This window comes from Pteronotus mesoamericanus, unplaced genomic scaffold, assembly GCF_021234165.1.
Source record: "Pteronotus mesoamericanus isolate MK-2021 breed Mesoamerican mustached bat unplaced genomic scaffold, CSHL_Meso_final scaffold_31, whole genome shotgun sequence".
Taxonomy (NCBI): domain Eukaryota; kingdom Metazoa; phylum Chordata; class Mammalia; order Chiroptera; family Mormoopidae; genus Pteronotus; species Pteronotus mesoamericanus.
The window spans coordinates 19504313-19518663 of record NW_026555312.1 but is presented as its reverse complement, the minus strand read 5'-3'; the positions used below and the strand labels follow the sequence as shown (position 1 = coordinate 19518663).

The 14351-nt window shown below is 37.3% G+C and overlaps 1 protein-coding gene across 1 annotated transcript in view; it reads right to left on the bottom strand.

Moving 5' to 3' along the window:
- LOC129085561 (testis expressed protein 56-like) overlaps positions 1 to 14351 on the bottom strand; it is a 39418-nt gene that overhangs the window by 1065 nt on the left and 24002 nt on the right. Inside the window, exon 5 of the mRNA XM_054591996.1 lies at positions 777 to 999. Within this exon, the coding sequence (XP_054447971.1) occupies positions 777 to 999 (223 nt within the window). The remainder of the gene's footprint in view (positions 1 to 776; positions 1000 to 14351) is intronic.

Sequence of the window (14351 nt, the reverse complement as noted above, 5' to 3'; positions counted from 1 at the left end):
GTGCCTCATTATATCACACACAAAATAGAGAATTTTTCTATAGTCAGGTACCTCTTGCTGCTTTTGAGTATGACTGTTCTTGCTTAGATTTTAAGCACTGCCAGAAAGAAGAAACTGGTTTTTTTTTTACTGTTGCATAGCCTAATAGCTCTAGATGCAGCATTTCTGTCTTGAAAAATGAGTGTCTACCAGGAAACCTAGAGACTAGTTTTGTTTCCTTGGATTCCAAGGTGTAGTTTGTACTCTTGCCTGCGAGGAGTTTTCTGGCATATGATTATTTATTGTACTTCAAACTAAAGTTTCAAGCACCTACATTAATTATTTTATGTCATGTGCAGAATAATTCTTAATGTCAAATATAATACACTGCACATATTGCTATTGCACTATTTTAAACTTTTTTTACTAAACAAAATATATTCTTTTGTGAGCTTTAAATAGATGGCATTATCACTTTATTCTTTTTTAACAGTTTTTTTCTCATTTGTCCTATTGTAGTGTTATTCTGAGTAAATCCTATGCCAAAATCTTGTCTAGTGTTTATATGGAAGATTAACTTTTACTCTTGCGTAGTAGGACTGCTCAGTTATTGACTTCACAGTTGGAACTTGGTATTCCAGCACAGGGTCCACAATGTATTCAGAAATCCAAGGACATGTCATACATTTCATTCAGATGTGAACATTGCTCTCCTTTGTTTTAAGATTCCATTTCAAAATAAACATTTTGACAACTTAAAAGAATTTATACAGGTTTTTGGTAACAAAGAGTCTTACATATTTTGACATGAACTGTTGTTGCCAAGAACACTGGAACATTGTGCCCGGAATCCTGCTTTGAAAAGCATTCACAGCCTTGCAAGCTGAAGTCATGTTCTCAAACACCACAATAGCACTTTGCCTTCCACAAAGGTTGACTGACTTAATTGGCCCAAACAAGGACAGCCTCTCAATGATTGAATGAAGATCTTCAGTGGGCTGCATGTTCTTTTTCAGCCATCTAGCAGAAGAGCAAATGGAAGCAATAGTATTACCAGAAAATAAATAACCTTGGTTTTCATTTTTTTCCCCATAATAAAAAGGCATGAAGGGAAAATTGGGTTATTTCACTGGAAAGCAGTGTTCCGTATCAGTAATTATTTCCTTACTATAATCGGCAGAACAAAAGTAGATTTACAGTTGTTTATAAGAAAAATTATACAATAATTAGGGAGCTTCTGGCCAAGATGGAAATGTAGGTAATACACTTCACCTAGTCACACAACCACAAGAAGGATAACAACCAATTTAAAAAAACTGCCAGAATACTGAACTGGATTAATAAAGTCTGGCAACCAAGGAGTTAAAGAAGAAACATTCATCCAGACTGGTAGGAGGGTTGGAGACAGGCAGCGGGGGCAGAGAGGACAAGAGGCAAGGCAGTGTGTGGCAGACTGGGCAGTCCCACCTTTGTGTGCAGATAAACCAGGAGGAACAACTAGGGAGTGAGACAGACATCACAACCCAGAGTCCCAGCACCAGGCAAACAAAGCCTCAAAACTGGCTGTAAAAATCTGGGGGGTTTTGACGGTGGGAGAAACTGCCGGTCTCACAGGAGAATCCGTTGGAGGGTCCCACGAGGTCCTAGAACATATACAAGCCCACCCACCTGCGAGTCAACACCAGGGCAGCACCTTGAGGGCTCAATTTGCTTGTGGGAAGTGGGGGAAGTGACAAAGCGGGACAAGAGCTGAGCGAGCAGCATTCCATTCTGCCACATAGAACACCACAACCCAGTAAAGTGGGTTGCCCTGCCCTGAGGAATACCTAAGGCTCTGCCCCCTACAACATAACAGGTGTACCAACACAAAGAAATATGGCCCAAATGAAAGAACAGATTAACACTCCAGAAAAAGAACTAAGCCAACCTATTAGATGCAGAGTTCAAAACATTGGTAATCAGGATGCTCGCAGAAATGATTGAGTATGACCACAAAATAAAGGAAGAACTAAAAGCTATACAAAGTGAAATAAAAATACACAGGCAACTAGCAGTGAAGGGAAGGAAACCAGCACTCAATGATTTGGAACAAATGGAAGAAATAAACATTCAACTGGACCAGAACGAAGAAACAAGAATTCAAAAAAAGGAGAGGCTTATGAAGCTCTGGGACAACTTTAAATGTTCCAACATCTGAATCATAGGGATGCCAGAAGGGGAAAAGCAAGAAATTGAAGAATTATTTGAAAAAATAAGGAAAGAAAACTTCCCCCATCTGGTGAAGGAAATAGACATACAAGTCCAGGAAGCTCAGAGTCCCAAAGAAGTTGGACCCAAAGAGGAGCATGCCAAGGCACATTCTAATTAAGTTACCCAAGATTGAAAATAAGGGGAGAATCTTAAAAGTAGCAAGAGAAAAGGAGACAGTTACCTACAAAGGAGTTCCCATACGACTCTCAGCTGATTTCTCAAAAGAATCCTTGCAGGCAAGAAGGGGCTGGAAAGAAGTATTCAAAGTCACGACAAGCAAGGACTACATCCAAAATTACTCTTTTTTTTTTAAACCTAGTTTTATTAAATATTGCTTCTTTGGGGTGTTTTTATAACAGCTCCTAGAACATTTTCATGTAAGGATTCAAAGCAGTCATAGAAAATACAGCTTCAATATAAAGTTTATCACAGTTTACAGTATTCAAAATGACAGGCCTGCCTTTAAAAAAAAAAAAAGGACTATTACACCCAAAACATAAGAAAACAATTAAACAAGTTTGGCATTTCTGTAACTTTATAGTATAAAACAGAATATTCACTCCATGATTGGCAAGCGGACACTGATGTATTACCTAGCTTGAAACGTGTCCGATTTAAACACACTATACAAGTTCACTATACAAAAGATTGTACATCCAAGATTACTCTTCAGTAAAGCTATCATTTAGATTGGAGGGGCAGATAAAGTGCTTCCCAGATAAGGTAAAAGTTAAGAGTTCATCACCACCAAGCCCTTATTACATGAAATGTTAAAGGGACTTATCTAAGAAAGAGAGGATCCAAACTATGAATAGTAAAATGAAAACAAATTTACAACCATCAACAACTGAACATTAAAAACAACAACAACAACAACTAGAACAGAAACAGATTCACAGAAATGGAGGGTTCTCAGTGGTGGGGGTTGGGGAGAATGGGGAAAAAGGTACAGGGAATAAGAAGCATAATTGGTAGGTACAAAGTAGGGGGAGGTTAAGAATATTATAGGATCCAGGGAGGATGGGGAAAGAGGACAATGGTGGAAAGAAGGGGAAGGGACTAGACAACATGTATGAATGGCCCATGGACATAGACAACAGAGTGGGAATTTGACTGTGGGAGTGGGGGGTGGGGGTGGGATGGGTGGAGGGGGGTAAAGGGGTAAAAATTGAGGTAACTGTAATAGAATAAATGATTTATAAATAAAAAAATTTTTAGGTAGACTATAAGAAAAAAGAATAGGAAATATAGAATGCAAAGAACTTACATGTACCACCCATGGACATGAACTAAGGAGGGGGAGGGAATACTTGTAGGAAGGGGCTGCAAGGGAGAGTGGAATAAAGGGGAGAAAAAAATGGGGAAACTGTAATAGCATAATAAAATAATTTTAGAAATATATATAAATAAAAGAGCTAAATTTTGCTGAAAAGAAAAATAATAATTAATAGCCCTGGCTAGGTGGCTTAGTTGGTTGAAACATTGTTCCATACACTAAGAAGGTTGCATGTTTGATCCCCAGTCAGGGCACATACCTAGGTTGTGGATTCAGTCCCCAGTTGGGACGAGTACAGGAGGCGATCAATTGATATGTCTCTCTTACATCCATATCTCTCTCTTTCTCCCCCTGCCCCCTTTCCTTCCCTTCCTTCATCTCCAAAGTCAATGGAAACATATCCTCAGATGAGGATTAAAATAATAATAACAAGAATAAAATATGTTTTGTGTACTCACAACTGTAAACCTACTTTTGCCCCACCTTGTAAGGTCTTCATTCTCATTTAACTTGGTATTTTATAAAAGGCATACCTGCAACCTGCTTTAACTGTCCTTGAAACTCTGTGTTTTGATTACTGCCATAGGTATCAATTGAAAAAGAGGGTATAATTCCAGTGCCTGAAAATTGGCATAAAAAAAAATTTGCTTTTCTAAATATTTTCCTCCCATTTGAACTTTCCAGCATCAACATCAAGGTAGCCAACCCAACAAACCTCTAACTTCTTAGTTTTTAATTTTTTTATTCTAGTTATCCCAATCCACAATGTTCACTCTTATGGAACATACATAAACAGTAATAACTATTAATGTTTATTGAGCACTTACTACTGCCTGTTACCAGTGCCTAATGCCCATAATCATATTTTATTCTAAAAATAATGCCAAAAATTAACAATGAGGTAGGTACTGTCGCTATGACCATTTTAGAGCACTGAGATTTAAGTCGCTTTTTCAAGGTCAAACTCCCAGTAAGTGTTGCAGAGTTCCAGTTCCATTATGTCACCATAAGCCAAGGACTGTCTCTCTTTCTCCCACTGATTCCAACTAAAATCTCTTTGCAAGAATATGAAAAAACTACTTGAGGATGCTGAAATTAAAAGCAGATGGATTGCGCTGGGATATCAGTATGGTGAAACATCTGCACAGGGAAGCATCAGACTGTAGTAAATAAGGAAACAATTGCTGAGGTGGCTCTCATGAGCATATGACATACTTCAAAGGCAGACCCCCCCTGTATGAGCATTGCAGTGGTGGCCATGTGTGGCTAGCTAAATAAAATCTGAGATTAAGAAACCCATCTTTCTCAGAAAGAGAAGGGTCCCCTAGGAGGCTAAAGTGAGAGAGAATCCCACAGCAGAGAAAGAAAGAGACCTCCTAATTCTATGGAGGAACCCACAATAATATTTACGATGTCCACGACAATCCAAAGTTACTTGACATACAAAAGACCATAATAATATGAACACTCTCAAGTGACAAAAAGCAATACATGTGAATCCTGAGATGACCTAGTGCTGGAATTGTCACATGAAGGCTTTAGCAATTCTTATAACTGTGCTCCACAGAAAAAGAGAAACACACTTGAGGAAAGTGATGTAAGCATCATAGTGGAGTGGGAAGAATTCTTTACCCTTAATTTTACAAGTAGGACATCTGTAATCCAACAAAGGCTCATCTCAACACACAAACACTCCTGAGAAATCCACACATGAGTAATCTGCAAGTGGGTGCATTTAAATGTGCAGGGGAGGCAGGCAGGACTGGGATGGTGTCAACAGAGACAGTTTGGCAGCTGCTGCAGTAGCAGTGGAGGAATCACAGTGTGGCCCCCACACTGCAGCCCACACACTATGGCCCAGCAGAGGGTAATAGGGGCAAAAGCCCAAGAAGCCACACACACCCCCCACCCCCAACCGTTGTGAGAAAACCTGGTAACAGCACTGGAAAGGACTGAACAGCACAGAGGTACTAGAAGTCATTAGTAACAAGCAGGCAGTGCTACAGGCTCATGAGCTCTCCCCTGCTTTCCACATTCCTGCACCATTGAGGTGGTGCCCTGAAACCAAGATGACCTGCACACAGTGGGGAAACCCACCACCCAGTAGTCAGTTCCCATGACAAAGGCAACACCTCTCTCACCACAACCCTGGCAGCACAAGTAACAAGTAAGAGAGGAGAAGAATTGGCACTATAGTGTTATATACTAGAAAACAAAAGAAAAATCTATAATAATCAACATGCTGAATTGTTAAAATCAAAACAGTACTAGCAGAAGAACAATACATCAAGTATCGTGATAACCCAAAAAGGAAATGACAAGTCGCCATAAACCAAACTCAAACTCATGAAAGAAACTGTGATCTCAATGACAGAGAATTCAAGATAGCAGCTTGAAGAAACTCAATGAGATACAAAATAAACTCAGAATGGTGATTCAATGAACTAAGAAAATTAATGAACAAAAGAAATACTTTACCAAAGAGACTGAAATTATAAAAAGAGCCAAACAAATTCTGGAGCTAAAGAATGCAATAAATGAGATAGAGAGTGATTAAAAGCACTGGAAACAGCAGACCAGATGGAAGAGACAATTAATGAGCTTAAAGACAAAAATCTAGGATTAATTTAGGTGGAAGAAGAGAGAGAACTAAGATTTTTAAAAACGAGAAGAATTCTACAAGAATTATCTGACTCTGTTTGAAAAAACAACAAGAATGCACATTCTTCTCGAGTGCATGTGGAACATTATCAAAGATAGAACATATGTTGGGATGTAAAACAAGTCTCAAAAAACTCTGGAAAATTGAAATCATACCAAGCACCTTCTCTGACCACAATAGCTGAAACTAAAAATCATCTACCAGAAGAAAGGTGGAAAAATCAGAGATATGTGGAAAGTAAACAACATCTTACTGAAAAACTACTGGGTAAAGGAAGAAGTAAAAGAAGAAATAAAAAAATAGGGACAAATGAAAATAAAAATATGACATACATACCAAAATTCTGGGGATGCAACATAAGCATCTAAGAAGAAAGTTTATAGCAATATAGTCCTGCCTCAAAAAACAAGAAAAATCTCAAATAACAATCTAACATTTCACCTTAAGGAACTGGAAAAAGAAGAACAAATGAAGTTCCAAGTCACTACAAGAAAGGAAACAATTAGAATTAGAGAGGAAATAAATGAATAGAAAATAAAAAGATAATAGGAAAAAATAATGAAATAAAGAGCTGTTTCTTTCAAAAGATAAACAAAATTGACAAACCTCTAGCTAGACTCACTAAGGAAAAAAGAGAAAAGATTCAAATAAAATCAGAAATGAAAGAGGGCAAGGTACAATGGATACAGCAGAAGTACATAGGATTTGAGAGGAATACAATGAAAGGCAATATGCAACAAAATTGAACAACCTAGAATAAATTAACAAATTCTTAGAAGGATATAAACCTCTCTAGGCTGAATCAAGAATTAGAAAACACTGATCATTATTAAGGAAATTGAAGCAGTAATCAAAAATCTCCCAACAAAACAAAAGTCCAGGACCAGATTACTACACTGGTGAATTCTATCAAACATTCAAAAAAGATTTAATATTTGTCCTTCTCAAATTCATTCAAAAAATTGAAGAGGTGAGAACATATTCTAACTTACTTTATGAGACCAACATTACTCTGATACTAAAACCAGGCAAGGACATCACAAGACATAAATTACAGGCTAATATCTCTGATGAACATAGTGTAAAACAGCTCACAAAATACTAGCAAATACATACAACAATACACTAAAAGGATTATACACCATGATCAAGTGGGATTCATTCCAGGGATGCAGTGATGGTTTAACATCTGCAAATCAATCAACATTTACACAATAAAAGACAAAAATCATGTGTTCACATCAATAGATGCAGAAATAGCATTTGACAAAATGAAACATCAATTTATGATTTTAAAAAACCCTGTCCTGATTGTTGTGGCTCAGCTGGTTGGGTGCTACCCCGCAAACCAAATGGTTGCTGATATGATTCCTGGTCAGGGCTTATCCCTGGATGGCAGGTTCAGTCCCCAGTGGGATATGAATGAGAGGTAACTAAACAATGTTTCTCTCTCACATAGATGTTTCTCTACCTCTTTTTCTCCCTCCCTTCCCCTCTCTCTAAAAATAAATAAAATATGTTTTAAAAAACTCGATAAAATGGGTGTAGAAGGAAAGTACTTCAACATAATAAAGTCCATATATGACAAACCCTCAGCTAACATCATACTTATTGATGAGAAGCTGAAACCTTTTTTCTAAGATAGGGAACAAAACAAGGTTGCCCATTTTGCCACTATTAGTCAATATAACATTGAAAGTTCTAGCCAGAGCAAATAGGCAAGAAAAAGAAATAAAAGGCATTCTAATTGTAAAGGAATAAGTAAAACTGTCACTATTTGTAAATTACACGATTTTACATACAGAAAACTCTAAAGACTCCACCAAAAACTATTAGAAAAAATAAGGAAATATAGTAAAGTTGCAGAATCCAAAATCAATACACAAAAATCTGTTGAAGACTTCCAGTCAAGATAGCAGCATAGGCTGATATGGCTTGCCTCTTTGCACAATCACATCAAAATAACAACAAAAATATAGAATAATCATCACTCAAAATCATCAGAAATCAAGTTGAATGGAAGTCTGATAACTACAGAATTAAAGGAACAACATCCACCCAGACTGGTAGGAGGGGGTGCAGATGCAGAATGAGCTGATCCTTCACCCACATGTGGTGGATAAAAATTCAGGAGGGATATCAGGAGTGAGGAGTCCCAACCCCATACCAGGCCCCCCAGCCCAGGGTTCCAATGCCAGGAAGATAAGTCCCCACAACTTCTGGCTGCAAAAACTAGCTGCAAGTGAGTTGGTATAAAAAACTTTGGGAGCCCCCAGCTATTTCAGTTAAAGAACCCACACATGGACTCTCCTACTAAGATTCACTCCCTTTGACCTGCAGCACCGGGAGAGCAGCTTGAAAGGCACCAGTGGTACACAGGGAAAAACTGAAGTGTCTGGCATCAAGGTGAGCAGAGACTACTGTATTGTCCCTTTGCTAAACCCTTCCAGCAACAGAGTCAGCAAGCTGGTACCACATCTGAGACTCTATCAAGCTGGCTAACACTATTTGACCTGCCTTGGAGATCCCCAGAGACTCTACCCCACCCTACTTATGTACCCACCCAAGCCGCTTTTTTTCCATATGAACAGAGCTTCATATGGAGCTGGTCTTCCCTCAGGCCATCCTAAATCCTCTCAAACAAGCAACAACTGGTCTTGGTGAGCCCCAGGACCAGCACTAGCAGCAGTCAGCCTGTTTTCACAGTGTGGGTTCACCCGGGAATCTCCAAGCCTCGCACAAGAAGCAGCCATCTCAGATTGCTTAATAGTTCAGACAGGGAGGCCTAGGCAAAACAGAGGTTGGGCTCACTTGGACTGCACCACCCTGGAAACCCCAGGGCCAGTGAACCCAGTGGACAGCTACAGACCATGTTGGAGAACCACCATCCTGTCCCTGCAGAGCTGATCCACCACAGAGGATGGAGGTTGGTGATAAGTGGTTACAGCCAATCCTTGCAGATGAATGGCCTGGGTAAATCTCTCCCATTGATCTGGCAACAACAACCAAGGCTCAACTACATAGGAGGGTGTACTCAGCCCACACAGAGGGCATACCATGAGTACCCAGCTTGGGTGATAGGGTAAGCTGTGCCACTGGACCCTACAGGACACCTATTACCTTAGGCCATACTACCAAGACATAGAATCATAGCAGCTCTACCTAATACATAGAAACAAGCACAGGGAAGCTGCCAAAACAAAGAGACAAAGAAACAGGGCTTGAATGAGAGAACAGATCAAAACTCCAAAAAAAAGAGCTAAATGAAATGGAGATAAGAAATCTAGTCATGAAAAATTCAGTCATGAAAAGCAGGGACCTACAGTCAATATTGCTCTACCCAGTAAAGCTATCATTTACAATCAGAGGGCAAATAAAGAGCTTCCCAAACAAGAAAAAAACTAAAGGAGCTCATCATCATTAAACCATTATTATATGAAATGTTAAAGGAACTTATTTAAGAAAAAGAAGAAGATAAAACTATGAACAATAAAACGGCAATAAATACGAATCTATCAACAACTGAATCTAAAAAACAAACCAAGCAAACAAGAAGAACAGAGTCAGAACCATGGAAATGGAAAGCATTTTGATGGTTGCCACATGGGAGGGGCTGTGAGGAAATGGGAGAAGAAGCAAGGGGATTGAGAAGTGCAAACAGGTACTTACAGCATAATCATGGAGATGTAAAGTACAGTGTAGGAAACAGAGTAGCCAAAGAACTTATACACATGAACCATGGACATGAACAGTGGTGGGCAGATGGCCTGAGGGAGTTGGGGGTGCTGGGTGGAGGGGCAGCAAGGGGGGAAAACTCAGGACAACTGTAATAGCACAATCAATAAAATATAATTTTAAAAAATCTGTAATTTCTGTCTCCAAATAATGAAATATCAGAACAAGAAAAATGAAGAGAACAATCCCACTTAAAATCACAATGAAAAAGAATAAAGTACATAGGAATAAGTGTAACAAAGGAGGTAAAAGACCTGTACACTGAAAACCAAAGGACCTTGTTGAAAGAATTGAAGAAGGCACAAAGAAATGGAAAGATAATTAATGCTTCTGAAGTAAAAGAATATCATCGTTAAAATATCCATGTTATCAAAAGCAATAAGCAGATTTAATGCAATCCCAATCAAGATCCAAATGGCATATTTCACAAAAATAAAAAAAAAAAGAATCCTCAAATTTGTATGGAACCACAAAAGAGCCCAAATGCCAAAACAACCCAGGTGGGGTGGGTGAGGGGTAGAAACCCAAAGCCAGAGGTATCACTCCCTGATTTCAAAATATACTCCAAAGATACAGTATTCAAACTAGTATGGTTTTAGCAGAAAAACAATGGAACAGAATTGACAGCCCAGAAATAGACTCATACTTGCATGGGCAACTAATTTATGACAAAGAATACACAATGGAGAAAGGAAAATCTGTTTAATAAATAGTATTGGAAAAACTGGGCAACCATCAGCAAAAGAATGAAATTATCTACTATCTTACACCATACACAAAAGTTAACTCAAAATGGATTAAATATTAGAATGTAAGAACTGAAATAATAAAATACATAGGAAAAAACACAGACAAAAAAGGTTCTGGTCATTGATCTCAGAAGCATTTTTGTGAATTTGATTCCAAACGCAAGGTAAACAAAATAAAAAATCAATAAATGGGACTACATTAAAGTAAAAAATTTCTGAATACCTAAAAAATCATCAATAAAACAAAAAAGCGACCAAATGAATGGAAGAAGTTATTTGCAAATGATGCTTTGGTAAGAAGTTAATATCCAAACATGTAAAGAACTTATACAACTTAACAAGAAAAAAACAAATAATTTGATTAAAAACTGGGCAGAAAAATATGAACAGACACTTTCCCAAGGAACACATACAGAAGGCCAACAGGTATATGAAAAAGTGTCCAACATAACTAGTTATTATAGAAATGAAAATGAAAACCACAATAAGATATCACTTCATACCTGTTAGAATAGTTATTAGGAAAAAGATAAGAAATAACCAGTGTTGGAGAGGATGTGGAGAAAAGGGAATTCCCATGCACTGTTTGTGGAAATATAAATTGGTGTAGCCACTGTCAAAAACAGTATGGAAGTTCCTTTAAAAATTAAGAATGGCCCTGATCAACATGTCTCAGTTGGCTGGGCATTGTCCCGCAAGATTCCTGGACAGAGCACATGCCTGAGTAGCAGGCCTGGTCCCCAGTTGGAGGCACGCAAGAGGTAACCGATTGATGTTTCTCTCACACATCAATGTTTCTCTCCCCCTCTTTCTTCCTCCCTTCCCCCTCTCTAAAAATAAATAAATAAAATCTTGAAAATTAAGAATGGAACTACCATATTATCCAGAATTCCTCTTCTGGCTATTTATCTGATATTATGGAATCACTAATTCACAAAGATTTTTGTACCTTTATGTTCATTGCAGTATTAATTCCAAAAATTGGAAACAACCTAAGTATCCAGAGAAGGTTGAATGAATAAAGAAGAGATGGTATATATGTATAATCAAATACAACTAAGCCATAAAAAAGATAAAATATTACCATTTGTGACAGCATGGCTAGGTCTTGAGGGTATTATGCTAAGTAAAATAAGTCAGACAGAAAATAGTATTTCACTCTTATATGCAATATAAAACAAAAAGTAACAGGAGAAACAAAAGCTCATAGATACTGACTACAGAATGATAGTTACCAGAGGGAAACAGGAACAGAGTGTGAGTTGGGTAAAGGGGTAAAATACATGGTAACAGAAGGAGACAAGGCTTTTTGTAGTGAGCATAGATACTGAATTACAATGTACGCCTGAAATTTATGCTACTAATATTACTTCAATAAATTTAATTTTCAAAGAAAAGCACACTTGAAATGGTTAATACTATATGAATTCTCAGTAGAGAAATACAAACTACAAAAAGAGAGCAAAATAAAGATGATTAGAACTGGAAATCTGAAATTTTAAAAAATTCTCTAGAGGCACACAAGAAGACTTGATGAAAAAGTAAGGGGTCAATAAATCTACAAGGTAAAACAATAGAAATTAAGCAATATGAAGAATAGAGAGAAGAAAATGTTGAGTAAAGATAGACAGGCTGACATTAGCAAGGTGGGAAACAAGAAGTTTTTTTCTTTTTCTTTTTTGAGACATCAGTGTGTAAGAGAAACATTGATCAGTTGCCCCTCACATGCCCCCATCTGGAGACCTGGGCAGGCCAGTGCTCAATCCACTGAGCCACACAAACCAGGGCAACAAGGAAGTTTCAAGCCTCATTCCCCCAGAGAAACATAAAATAAACAATGACAGAAATGAGTCAAACATCTATAGCAACTAGTAAATTTCCAATCAAGAATATTCTTGTATTAAGAATAAAAGGAAATTTGTGGCATTTTTATTTGCTTTTGGACCACCCACTGCTCTGGATGGTGTGGTCAGAAGGAATTAGCCTTATTTGCAGCTCCCTCCTTTGGGATAGAAGGAGAAGAGTGGAACTTGTTTGCAACATTCTGGCCTGTCCGTGAGCTGCTTGAGGGACTGGTTACTATCTTGCTTGACTCAGTGTTCATGTGGGAAGTATTAGCATACTTTGGTCCTTAGAGTAGAAGCCATGGGAGACAATGGAACACATAAAAAGTACAAGCTTATTGCAGACCTGTAGATTCGAGAAAGATGTAATACACAGATGAATACAATAAAACATTTTAGGCCCCAAGAAGAAGCTGGAATGAAATTCTGTGGGAAATTAAAAATTTTAAAAGCATCCAGGGAAATTTTTTTTTTTAACCCAGAAATAAACTATATACAGAGGCCCACACAGAAAAGAACTGAGAAGGTCTGGGCTGGTCTCAACTTATTGGCTCACTAAATAGAAAAGATGATACACAGCATTGTGCAAACATTGGGAGAATTGGCTTTTCTTAAATGCCCAATATTTAACAAAAGATTATAAGGCATCCAAAGAAACAAGAATTTATGGCCCACTCAAAGGAACAAACTCTCCAGAAACAGTCCCTGAAGTAGCACAGGCATCAGTCTTACTATCAAAGACTTTCGAACAACTGTCAGATATGCTCAAAATAACTAAAGGGAAACATGAACAAGGAGCTAAAGGGAATGAAGAAAAGCATATAGAAATAAAATAAAAATATTAACAAAGAGATACAAATTATTAAACAAAATTCTGGAGCTAAAAATTACAGTAACTAAAGTATTCACTGTAAGTACTCAACAGCATACTTAAACAGATAGAAGAAAGAATCATCAAACCTAAAGAGAGGTAATTTGAAATTATCAAATTTGAGAAACAAAAAAAGAAAGAATAAAGAAAAGTGAACAAAGCCCAAGGAACTGTTAAAACGCTATCAGGCAGGCCAGCATACACACATGGGAGTCCCAGGAGAAGGAGAAAGGGAGAAAAGGACAGTTATTATTAGAAAAAAAATAATGACTGAAAACTTAACAAAATTTGAGAGAATATATGGATATATAAATCTGAGAAGCTCAAAAACTATAGGATAAATACAAAAAATCTACCCTGAGATACACTATAATCAAACCTGTAAAAAGCAAAGACAAAGAGTGAATCTTGGAAGAAGTAAGACAAAAGCAACTCATCACATATAAGAGATTATAAATAAGATTACCAACAGATTTCTCCAAAGAAAATTTACAGGCCAGAAGGCAGTGGGATTTAAAGTGCTGAAAGAATTAAACAATTGTCAACTAGTAACTCAGCATCTGGAAAAAAGCTGTGCTTCAAAAATGAGGAAGAAATTTAAGACATTCTTATACAAAATTTGGGGGAGTTTATTGGCACTAGACCTGCTTTACAAGAAATACTAAAGTGAGTCAAAGTTATGGCTATACATGCTCACAATTAAAAAAAAAATTCAAATTAACAACACTGTTTTACATCCCAAACAAACTAGAGAAAGCATAACAAACTAAATCCAAAGCTAGCAGAAAAGAAAAAATTAACATTATAGCAAAGATAAAACAGAGAATTAAAAAATGCTAACTAATAACTCAAAGCCATATGAAAATAAAAGTTCTCCAATAAAGAAAAACACATGCACAAATATAAAATAGTAATTTTGCAATTTTGGTTTGTAACTTCATTTTTATTTTCTAAGTGATTTAAAAGATAAATACATAATAAATTA